Genomic DNA, 12,594 nt, shown 5'->3' with positions numbered 1-12,594 from the left:
AGTTTGAACCAGCAACCTTTCAATTACCAGGCAAAGGTGTGAACCACAGAGACTGATAACTGCCTGCTTCCCAAATGTGTTTAAAAAACATCTTCAGGGGTGCAACGGGTTAGTGCAGAGGGGCCATCTGTTGGGGTTATGAGTTCAAGCTTTCTCTCAAGCCCTTGTTTCTCTTACCTGTGTAGTTTGTTTTGCCTAATTCATATACAAAGTGCTATACTAGAAAAAGGAGAGTAAGTTCTAAAATGTAGAGGTGGGTGCATACTTTAGAAACATCGCCCCTATGCTGCCATTAGTTCCATTAGATTGTTTACTGGAAGGGCAAATTGATTTCCTTGCTACTGAGAAAGATGCCAGGACAGGTCTGTGGGCACCAGAGCTCTCTGCTTCTTCCAGCTCCTTCCCTGCTCCAGTCACTGCTGTAGGAGGATCCTATATGCACTGAGCCTAAACATTTTCCTGGGCCTTCTTAGCATAGTTGGCAGCATGTCAGTCTCATACTCAGTAGGTCCTGAGAAAAGACAATGGTTTTCTGCTCCCTGCTTCAGATTTTCTAAAGGAAATCAGAGAAAAGAAGCTATAGGAGAGTGGTTCCTAGACACTCTAACACACACAGATTTTTCTAAGGCATTAACTTTTCCTTCTCTGTGGAGTTTGTATTCTCCATAGAGCAAAATAAAACAAAAACATGCAAGTCTAAGACTAATACAGTATGAAACTCAATACAGATAAAATCTCACCCTCAGAGATCTTCCAATAAGCTTCTTTTGAAGACTAGACTTATTTCTTGTCTGGGCCCAATCTTTTCACCTGGTATAGTCCTTGTTCCAGCTCAGGTGGTAGCTAGGGGATTTCTCATGACTGCAGCCACCTTTCTTCTGTTCCACCCCCTTATACAGCTTAGGTACAAGGCAGGAATCTTTTGTCTCGCTCCTGGGGAAAAGCCCCAGGTTTAAGATGGATTCCTGTACCAGGTGACATGGCCACATGTCCTGTGAGACCCCAAGCCTTCATTGTTCCTGGCCTGACTCACAGATGGTGCAGGACAGAGCCATCTCCAGTCAATTGTCCTGGTTAATGGGAGCCATCAGGAGTCCAAACCACTATTAATTAATGGCCCACACTTTGCATCATTACAACAGGACCTCAGAGTTATAGTTCATATTTCTAGCTTCAGATACAGGAATGATCGGTTCGTACAAATAGGCTGAACACACACAGTAGATAATAAGCTTTGTAATGATACTGCACAAGAGACCTTTTGCATGAAGCATGTTCCAGTTACATTATATTCACACTCATTAGCATATTTTCATAAAATCATCAACATCACAGCAGGGAAAGGGTTTTACGGCGGCACCTGGGAGCAGTTGAGTTTCATGTCGAGGCTGTGCTATGAGTTCCTCCAGGTTTCCCATAAGCACACAGGGCCCTTAGCGGGTACTCTCGATACAGGAATGGCCCAGATACAATGAAGTGATGGGAATTGCATTTTCCTTTTTAATTTGTGAATTTCCAATGACATTTCTGTTTGTGATTTTGTTTTGCTTCGTATAACTGTGTTTTCTCAGGGACTTGATATTTACCAGGCTAACTAACAGCTAATAACGGGAGACTTCCAAGCAGGGCGTGGGCGAGCGGAAAAGAACTGTAAGAGATGCTGGTTTTCAACCTTGTATTAGATAAGAATAGAATGCAGATTGTAGCAGAAATTGCTGAGAGAAGTAAGCTATCAGAAAGGAATATGTACAAACAAAATGTAGTTGTTGCTCCTTACTGTATGTCACAAAAGGTATAAATGCTTGCCTTAATTGTTTATCTAACCGAGACCTACCTCGGGAGGGGAAACTCTGCCTGTCTGTACTCTCCCGAATAACTGCAGTTGCTCGAAATAAACGGCATAATATAATAACATTTAACATCCCTGTGGTGGGAAGAACATCTCAACAGCCCAACACTGTGGCATTTGATTTCAAAAAGGAGAACTATACAAAAATGAGGGGGTTAGTTAAACAGAAATTAAAAGGTACAGTGACTAAAGTGAAATTCCTGTAAGCTGCATGGACACTTTAACGACACCATAATAGAGGCCCAACTTAAATGTATACCCCAATTTAAGAAACACAGTAAAAGAACTAAAAAAGAGCCACCGGGGCTTAACAACCATGTAAAAGAAGCAGTGAGAGACAAAAAGACTTCCTTTAAAAAGTGGAAGTCAAATCCTAGAAAGGAGCATAAACATTGCCAAATTGTAGGTGACAAATCTGAGGAACTGTCACAGACTGAAGTGTCACTAGAGGAGGTTTTGGAATTAATTGATAAACTCAACATTAACAAGTCACCGGGACCAGATGGCATTCACCCAAGAGTTCTGAAAGAACTCAAATGTGAAGTTGCGGAACTATTAACTATGGTTTGTAACCTGTCCTTTGAATCGGCTTCGGTACCCAATGACTGGAAGTTAGCTAATGTAACGCCAATATTTTAAAAGGGCTCTAGAGGTGATCCCGGCAATTACAGACCAGTAAGTCTAACATCGGTACCGGGCAAGTTAGTTGAAACAATAGTAAAGAATAAAATTGTCAGACACATAGAAGAACATAAATTGTTGGGCAAAAGTCAACACGGTTTCCATAAAGGGAAATCCTGTCTTACTAATCTATTAGAGTTCTTTGAGGGGGTCAACAAACATGTGGACAAGGGGGATCCAGTGGACATAGTGTACTTAGATTTCCAGAAAGCCTTTGACAAGGTCCCTCGCCAAAGGCTCTGACATAAATTAAGTTGTCATGGGATAAAAGGGAAGGTCCTTTCAAGGACTGAGAACTGGTTAAAAGACAGGGAACAAAGGGTAGGAATTAATGGTAAATTCTCAGAATGGAGAGGGGTAACTAGTGGTGTTCCCCAAGGGTCAGTCCTAGGACCAATCCTATTCACCTTATTCATAAATGATTTGGAGAAAGGGGTAAACAGTGAGGTGGCAAAGTTTGCAGATGATTCTAAACTGCTCAAGATAGTTAAGACCAAAGCAGACTGTGAAGAACTTAAAAAAGAGCTCACAAAACTAAGTGATTGGGCAACAAAATGGCAAATGAAATTTAATGTGGATAAATGTAAAGTAATGCACACTGGAAAAAATAACTCCAATTATACATAAAATATGATGGGGACTGATTTAGCTACAACAAATCAGGAAAAAGATTTTGCAGTCATCGTGGATAGTTCTCTGAAGATGCCCACGCAGTGTGCAGAGGCGGTCAAAAAAGCAAACAGGATGTTAGGAATCATTAAAAAGGGGATAGAGAATAAGACTGACTATATTATTACCCTTATATAACTCCATGGTATGCCCACATCTTGAATACTATGTACAGATGTGGTCGTCTCATCTCAAAAAAGATATACTGGCATTAGAAAAGGTTCAGAGAAGGGCAATTAAAATGATTAGGGGTTTGGAACGGGTCCCATATGAGGAAAGATTAAAGAGGCTAGGGCTTTTCAGCTTGGAAAAGAGGAGACTAAGGCCTTGTCTACACTACAAGACTATTTCGAATCAACTTAGTTCGAATTTGTGGATTCGACCTTATGAAGTCGAATTTGTGTATCCATACTAAATACACTAATTCGAATTTCTGAGTCCACATTCACGGGGCCAGCGTCGACTTTGGAAGCGGTGCACTGTGGGAAGCTATCCCACAGTTCCCGCACTCCCCGCTGCCCATTGGAATGCTGGGTAGAGCTCGCAATGCCTGCTGGGGGAAAAATGTGTCGAGGGTGGTTTTGGGTAACTGTCATCATTCAACCGTCACTCACAAACGCCCTCCCTCCCTGAAAGCGCCGGCGGGAAATCTGTTCGCGCACTTTTCTGGTCGGTTACAGCGCGGACGCCACAGCACTGCGAGCATGGAGCCCGCTGCGATCATCGCTGCACTTATGGCCGTTGTCAACTCCTCGCACCTTATCGTCCACCTGTGCAACAGTCAGCTACTGAGAAATCGGGCGAGGAGGCTCCGGCAGCGCGGTGAGGAGAGTGGCGCAGACCTCTCAGAAAGCAGGGTACGCCGGGCAGTGGAGATCATGGTGGCAATGGGTCAAGTTCATGCTGTGGAACGGCGATTCTGGGCCCGGGAAACAAGCACGGACTGGTGGGACCGCATAGTGCTGCAGGTCTGGGATGACACAGAGTGGCTGCGAAACTTCAGGATGCGTAAGGGCACTTTCCTTGAACTCTGTGACTTGCTGGCCCCTGCCCTGAAGCGCCAGGACACCCGGATGCGAGCAGCCCTGAGTGTGCAGAAGCGAGTGGCCATAGCCCTCTGGAAACTTGCCACGCCAGACAGCTACCGGTCAGTAGCGAACCACTTTGGCGTGGGCAAATCTACCGTGGGGGTTGCTGTGATGCAAGTAGCCCACGCAATCGTTGAGCAACTGCTCTCAAAGGTAGTGAACCTGGGAAACGTTCAGGTCATCATAGACGGCTTCGCCGCGATGGGATTCCCAAACTGCGGTAGGGCTATAGATGGGACTCACATCCCTATCCTGGCACCGGCCCACCAGGCCAGCGAGTACATTAACCGAAAGGGCTACTTTTCCATGGTGCTGCAAGGACTAGTGGACCATAGGGGACGTTTTACCAACATCAACGTCGGGTGGGCGGGCAAGGTTCATGACGCGTGTGTGTTCAGGAGCTCTGGTCTCTTTAGACTCCTCCAGGCAGGTACTTTCTTCCCGGACCACAAAATAACGGTTGGGGATGTGCAGATGCCTACAGTGATCCTCGGGGACCCAGCCTACCCGCTAATGCCCTGGCTCATGAAGCCCTATACAGGCGCCCTGGACAGTGAGAAGGAACTCTTCAACTACCGGCTAAGCAAGTGCAGAATGGTGGTGGAGTGTGCTTTCGGACGTCTCAAGGGGAGATGGCGGAGCTTACTCACTCGCTCGGACATCAGCGAAAAGAATATCCCCGTAGTTATTGCTGCTTGCTGTGTGCTGCACAATCTGTGTGAGAGCAAGGGCGAGGCCTTTTTGTCCGGATGGGAGGTTGAGGCAAATCGCCTGGCTGCAGTTTACGCTCAGCCAGACACCCGTGCCGAGAGAATATCCCAGCGGGAAGCGCTCTGTATCCGGGAGGCTTTGAAAGCAAGTTTCCTCGGAGATCAGGGTAACCTATGACTCTCCACTTGCTTTCAAGAGAAACTGACCCTGGGCCTGTGTCAGTTTGTGTCGATTTGGATCTGCGGCTACATGCCTTGTTCTCCAAGTTTCCCCCACTTCCAAAGCACGTTTTTAAGCAAAGTAATTGTTACACTCATTATTAATAAATCTTTCTTTTACTTTGCATTTCTGTTCTGGTGTTGAGACATGGACGCATACTGTGCTGGGCACGGTGTGCACTGACGTACAGACCGCTTCCTCCATAGAGGACTGACATCCTCCTGCTCCTACATAGGTCTCTGGGGTGGGGGACGGATGACAGTGGTTCTGCATGAAGGGGAGGGTTTGCAGGAAGGGGCGAGTGGTGCCTTCTTTGCATAGGGGTTTGGATGACGGCAGTGGGCTGCGGGTTTCTGCGTGGGAAGGGGTGATGGGTGTGGGAGAAGGGTGACTATCTGTCCGTGGATGAGGGCTCTTGTTGGGGCTCAGGGCAGCGGATAGGCTCGTGGATCCGTTGCAAGTGCATCGTAAGGGCAGCCTGCCTTCACAGTAATGGCGTGGCAGGCGCTAGGACCCTGGACAAGCATACACATTACGAAATGATCAGGGGCAGCATACACAACACAGAATGACCCTGGTGCCTACTGACTGCAGTGTGTGTGTGCCCCGCAGTTGATCCTTTCCCCAAGTCTGTACCCTGGTACTGTAGGCTATACCGTGCAAGTATGAAACCCCTGTCCACCCCATACACCGAAAAATCCTCTGACAGGAAAGACATGACGGAAACAGTGATTAACAGCAAACAGCTTTTATTAATCTAATAAACAGTGGGGGGATGAACCTTGGATTTGGGACTGGCTGAGCCTATAAGGGAAGCACTTCTACAAATTTCTAACGTGAGAAGTGCGGGGTACACGGCCGCTCTGCTCTGGTTCAGTGACAGTTCTCACGTCCTCTACCACCCCTCCGTCTTGTACTTTTGGGTGAGGGGGGGCCAGGACTTCTTGGCTGGTGAGGGCGATTGCAGAGACACTGCAGGGGGGCCCTGTCCTCCAGCCTGCGGTCCTGCAGGACATCAACAAGGCGACGAAGCGTGTCCGTTTGTTCCTTCATGAGACCAAGTAGCGTTTGGGTGGTCTGCTGGTCTTCCTGCCGCCACCTATCCTCACGTTCCATGAGTGTGCGATGCTGCTCACATAGGGTCTCCCTCCAGTGTTTCTGCTCTGCAGCCTCTGCTCGGGAGCAGACCATCAGTTCAGCGAACATGTCATCCCTAGTCTTCTTCTTTCGCCGTCTAATCATTGCCAGTCTCTGCGAGGGGGATGCCGGGGCAGTCCGGGAAGGACCTGAAGCTGTGTGATGGGGAAAGTTAGTGATTTCCTTGTACAGATACATTTTCGCGAACAGTGAACACCGTCTAGTCAATTTCCATGAAGAAGACCGTACCGGACAACAAGTGTCACGTGGTCTCCAGAGAAGCACAACATTTTGGCCTACGCTCTGATTGGCTGCGCCATTGCACAGGAGAGCGGAGAAGTCGGGAGAGAGAGCAGAATCCCTCTAGCAGAGAGTCCTGGTAAGCCTTACAGTACATTATGCTTATCAGTTAACGGATAGCTGTGCCGTCGTGCTAACGGCAATCTGGAAATCAGATACTATGACCCTTTTGCAGCCACTCCCGACACTGCAGGGGAAAGATCAATGTATGCTTTTCCTGTGTGGCCTACAGCACGTGGCTGCTAAGCGCGGGGCTTTGTTATGCAAAGTATAAGTAAACCATTAAGAACAGTAACTATTCGCTAATTGCCCTAATTAGATGCAGCACTTCAGTAACGAGATTACCCTGAGGCGTGTCTCTCGAGTGCAGAAAGAAAGGATGTTAAGGGAAGCACTTCACCGACCGGGACCCTACGCGGCCATGCTGGTAGAGGCGATGGTTCCCCTGTATCTGAGGATGTCGTGGCGTGGAAGAGTGAGCTTCACCGGAGGACCAAATAGGGCACCTCTTCCTCGAAACCTCCTGCGGAGGGTATTTGAGGAACTGTTTGAAGCATTTGTGGAATTGTCCATGGAGGACTATTGTTCCATCCCAATCTGTGTAGACCTACTGTTCGTTTAGTTTCCCTTTAAAAACTTTTAGATATAGTATTTATAGATAGAATTTATATTTTTGGTATACATGTTTTCGAGCAAATAAATATTTTCTTGTTTATACGACTTACCGCCTGATCCTTCCCCTGACTCTGAGTCCGGGTTCACGGCCGGTGAGGGTTGGTAGGGGATCTCTGTGAGGGTGAGGAACAGATCCTGGCTGTCAGGGAAAGCGGCATTGTGTTCGCTGTCGCCTGCGCCTTCCTCCACGGACCCTTCGTCGTCTTGCCCATCGGCGAACATCGAGTAGGAACTGTCCTGGCTCACTATGCCATCCACTGAGTCCACGGTCAGTGGTGGGACAGTGGTGGCAGACCCACCGAGAATGGCATGCAGTGCCTCGTAGAAGCGGCATGTCTGGGGCTGTGCTCCGGAGCGTCCGTTTGCCGCTCTGACTTTTTGATAGCCTTGCCTCAGGTCCTTGACTTTCACGCGGCACTGCATCGCATCCCGGCTGTATCCTTTCTGTGTCATGGCTTGGGAGACCTTCTCGAAGGTCTTTGCATTACGCTTGTTGGAGCGCAGCTCCGACAGCACAGACTCCTCGCCCCACACAGCGATCAGATCCTGGACTTCCCGGTCTGTCCATGCTGGGGATCTCTTTCTATTCTTGCATTGGGCTGACTCCTCTGCTGGAGAGCTCTGCATCGTTGCAGGTGCCGCGGAGCTCGCCCCGATGTCAAAGCAAGAAATGAGATTCTAACTGTCCAGACAGGAAAAGGATTTCAAATTTTCCCGGGTCATTTCCTCTGTGGCTGCCAGAACATCCAAGCTCGGACTGCTGTCCAGAGCGTCAACAGAGTGGTGCACTGTGGGATAGCTCCCGGAGCTACTAAGTTCGATTTGCATCCACACCTAGCCTAATTCGAGCTAGCAAGTGCGAATTTAGCGTTACTCCACCTGTCGGGGTGGAGTACCAAATTCGAACTAAGGAGCCCCCTAGTTCGAATTAAATGGCTTCCTGGTGTGGACGGTTGAGCGATTAGTTCGAATTAACGCTGCTAAATTCGATTTAAGATCCTAGTGTAGACCAGGCCTAAGAGGGAATATGATAGAGGTATATAAAATCATGAGTGATGTGGAGAAAGTAGATAAGGAAAAGTTATTTACTTACTCCCATAATACAAGAACTAGGGGCCACCAAATGAAATTAATAGGCAGCTGGTTTAAAACAAATAAAAGGAAGTTCTTCTTCACACAGCGCACAGTCAACTTGTGGAACTCCTTGCCTGAAGAGGTTGTGAAGGCTAGGACTATAACAGGGTTTAAAAGAGAACTGGATAAATCCATGGAGGTTAAGTCCATTAATGGCTATTAGCCAGGATGGGTAAGGAATGGTGTCCCTAGCCTCTGTTTGTCAGAGGATGGAGATGGATGGCAGGAGAGAGATCACTTGATCATTGTCTGTTAGGTTCACTCCCTGGGCTGCTTCTGCTCTACAACTATAATTGTCTTTTTACACCAAAATCACTAACTTGAGCACCCAATTCCATGTACAGTCCTAGTGGATGTAAGGCACAGGTAACTTTTGCCTCAGGGTAGCTTGTTGGCATCAACCCTCTCTCCCCCACCTGGAGCTGATGAAATTCCTGGCTGGAGGGACACACGCTCCTACAAGTCAAAAGGAAAGAAGCTGATAGAAAAGATCACAGGACTGACCCCAAAGAGGGGTGAACTGCAAAAGTCTGAAGCAGGCAACTCATCCGGCAGAGCTGAGAGACCACAGTGAAGATGGTGCAAAGATCACTATATTGGAATTAGCAAATGTGATTTTTTTTAAAACAAATCTTCGGGAAGCCCTAATAAAGGCATTTCTTACAGTTCTCTCCCATTTGGATTTTCTGATATCTAATAGAGAATGACATCTGACTGAAGCTTTTCCCAAATGCAGAGCATGTACAGGGTCTCTCTCCACTGTGGATTCTACGATGTCTGACAAAGTCTGAGTGCTCAATGAAACTTTTCCCGCACTCAGAGCATGTGTAGGGGATCTCTCATGTGTGGATTCTCTGATGTCTGGTAAGAGCAGAGCGCTGACTGAAGCTTTTCCCGCACTCAGCGCATGTGTAGGGCGTCTCCCCTGTGTGGATTCTCTGGTGTGTGATAAGGGTTGAGCGCTGACTGAAGCTTTTCCCGCACTCAGCGCACGTGTAGGGTGTCTCTCCTGTGTGAATTCTCTGATGTGTGATAAGGTTTGAGCGCCGACTGAAGCTTTTCCCGCACTCAGCGCACGTGTAGGGCGTCTCCCCTGTGTGGATTCTCTGATGTCTGATAAGATGTGAGCACCGACTGAAGCTTTTCCTGCACTCAGAGCACGTGTAGGGCGTCTCCCCTGTGTGGATTCTCTGGTGTCTGATAAGGTGTGAGCATTGACTGAAGCTTTTCCCGCACTCAGAGCACGTGTAGGGCGTCTCCCCTGTGTGGATTCTCTTATGTCTGATAAGGCTTGAGCGCACACTGAAGCTTTTCCCGCACTCAGCGCACGAGTAGGGCATCTCCCCTGTGTGGATTCTCTGATGTGTGATAAGGTGTGAGCGCCGACTGAAGCTTTTCCCGCACTCAGCGCACGTGTAGGGCGTCTCCCCTGTGTGGATTCTCTGATGTCTGATAAGGTGTGAGCATTGACTGAAGCTTTTCCCGCACTCAGAGCACGTGTAGGGCGTCTCCCCTGTGTGGATTCTCTGATGTGTGATAAGGCTTGAGCGCTGATTGAAGCTTTTCCCGCACTCAGAAAACGTGTAGGGTGTCTCCCCTGTGTGGATTCTCTGATGTGTGATAAGGACTGAGTGCTGACTGAAGCTTTCCCCGCACTCGTGGCATGTGTAGTGTGTCTCTTCCAAGTTGATTCTCTCATGTGTAATAAGGTCTGAGAGGCTACTGAAGTTCTCCTCTGGCCTCTGCTGAGTCTCAGAGGCTTTTACTTTTTCTCGGAGTGCACAACTCCTGGAAACATTCCCTTTGGGTCTTCCTGATAACGTCCCATGTGGTGCTCCTTGCTCAGCATCCTCCTGCTGGGGTTTCTGCTCCTCATTCTCACGCACCATCCTATCACCTGATGGGAGACAGAGAGAATCCAGACATAGGTCACTCCCTGTGCCTGAGAGAAAGAAAATCTCAGAGACAGGAATTTTGGGATGAACAAACCAAAATATGTGCAGGAGAGATCAAACCTATCAGGAGCTGATTTTCCCCAAAGGAGAGAGCAAGGGATCAGTTTTGGTCTGCATTTCACCAGAACATGCAGGGGAAAGTGGGATCAGGTAGGGATCTGCTGACAGTTGTTAGTCAGGATAGGTGGGAAGCCATGAGTGACATCTCCCTAATTATTCCACATCTGCAGGGAACAATCCTGAACTTGGAGAGCTCACAGGGTCTTTGTAGGGCATCCCAAATGTTTCCTGTATTCACGGACAGTTTTTTACTTGCTTTAACCAAGTCCTCACCTCTGCAGGCAGCTCTCGGGAGCACTTCTTTCTCAGAACCCTGGAGGTCCGGGACCCACGGCTCTTCCCCTCGTTCCAGCTGTGAGACCACATCAGGTTTGGAATTTAGAAACCCTATGCCAGGCAAAGAAAACCAGGAAGATCAGTGGAATTTGTGGGATACTTGTCACAAAGAATAGTCCATGGTTTTAAGCTCAGATCATTTTTAAGCAGTAACATCCCAAGACCAGCTTCCTTGGCTCCAAGTGGCAGGAGAATTATTATTAATCATACGCATTACCTGAGTGCCTAAGGTCCAACTAACTGTGTGTCTCTGTTGTGCTAGGCACAGTACAAAAACAGCATGGGGGAAGGGGTAGAACCCTCTGTTAGAATGGCGATATTCAGGCCTCCCTGCAAAGCCTATATTTTAAGAACTTAGGTGTATTTTTATCACTTAGCTAGTTACAGGAGTATGAAAACAAAGAATCAAAATCACAGTCTGCCTGTGTCTGGGCCTTCTCTCACTAAGATAGTCTGAGGCCTTGTTCTTAGGCTAAGGCCTTTGGCTAAGCAGCAGGGGCAGCCATAAGCTGGGAAGTGAAGGGTCACATCCTCACATCCCAAACCAGTCACACAGAAATAAGGTGCTATTGGGCTGTTAGGAAGACAATGCTGTCCGGAGCTTAAGATGGTTAAAGAAACCTTAATTTGATAGCATTCTGTCTGGCAAGAAATCACTTATCAATGGTTGTGGTTGTGAAACCCTTATTTCTGTATTGCTTTATCTTTATGGCCACCACTTTTAGATTGTTAATCAGTCTGGTTCTCTAATTGTTTCTCTCTCCTGTATAATTAATGTTGCCAGGTGTAAGTTAATTAGGGTACTGGTTTATAATTGGTTAGAGCAGGAGTAGGCAACCTATGGCGGCACACGAGTTGATTTTCAGTGGCACTCACACTGCCCAGGTCCTGGCCACCGGTCCAGAAGGCTCTGCATTTTAAATTTAATTTTAAATGAAGCTTCTTAAACATTTTAAAAACCTTACTGACTTTACATACAATAGTTTAATTATGTATTATAGACTTATAGAAAGAGACTTTCTAAAAACGTCAAAATGTATTATTGGCACATGCAATCTTAAATTAGAGTGAATACATGAAGACTCAGCACACCACTTCTGAAAAGTGGCCGACGCCTGGGTTAGAGAATTATGTCACAATATGTTAGAATTGGTTAGTTAAATTTCAGCATAATGATTGGTTAAGGTATAGCTGAGAATATTACTCTATAAATGGGGTCAAACAGGAGGGGGGAAGGAAATTGGAATCATAGAATATCAGGGTTGGAAGGGACCTCAGCAGGTCATCTAGTCCCACCCCTGCTCAAAGCAGGACCAATCCCCAATTAATCATCCCAGCCAAGGCTTTGTCAAGCCTGACCTTAAAAACCTCTAAGGAAGGAGATTCCACCACCTCCCTAGGGAACCCATCCCAGGGCTTCACCACTCTCCTAGTGAAATAGTGTTTCCTAATATCCAACCTAAAACTCCCCCATTGCAACTTGAAATCATTACTCTTTGTTCTATCATCTGCTACCACTGAGAATAGTCTAGATCCATCCTCTTTGGAACTCTCCTTCAGGTAGCTGAAGGCTGCTATCAAATCCCCCCTCATTCTTCTCTTCTGCAGACTAAACAATCCCACTTCCCTCACCCTCTCCTCAGAAGTCACGTGTTCCAGTCCCCTAACCATTTTTGTTGCCCTCCGCTGGATGCTTTCCAATTTTTCCACATCCTTTTTATAGTGTTGGGCCCAAAACTGGACACAGTGCTCCAGATGAGGCCCCATGAATGTTGAATGT

General features: G+C 47.3%; 1 protein-coding gene across 1 annotated transcript in view; it reads right to left on the bottom strand.

Moving 5' to 3' along the window:
* The window catches only part of LOC123356741 (zinc finger protein 345-like), a gene marked incomplete at both ends in the record, with an annotated part of 28,631 nt that extends 18,504 nt beyond the window's left edge, over positions 1–10,127 (bottom strand). The window contains one exon of the mRNA XM_045000123.1: positions 9,427–10,127. Coding sequence (XP_044856058.1) covers positions 9,427–10,127 — 701 coding nt within the window. The remainder of the gene's footprint in view (positions 1–9,426) is intronic.
* Between the last annotated feature and the right edge of the window lie 2,467 nt (positions 10,128–12,594).

The sequence above is a fragment of the Mauremys mutica genome, chromosome 26 (assembly GCF_020497125.1).
Source record: "Mauremys mutica isolate MM-2020 ecotype Southern chromosome 26, ASM2049712v1, whole genome shotgun sequence".
Classification (NCBI taxonomy): Eukaryota; Metazoa; Chordata; order Testudines; family Geoemydidae; genus Mauremys; species Mauremys mutica.
This window is presented reverse-complemented; position numbering and strand designations above follow the sequence as displayed.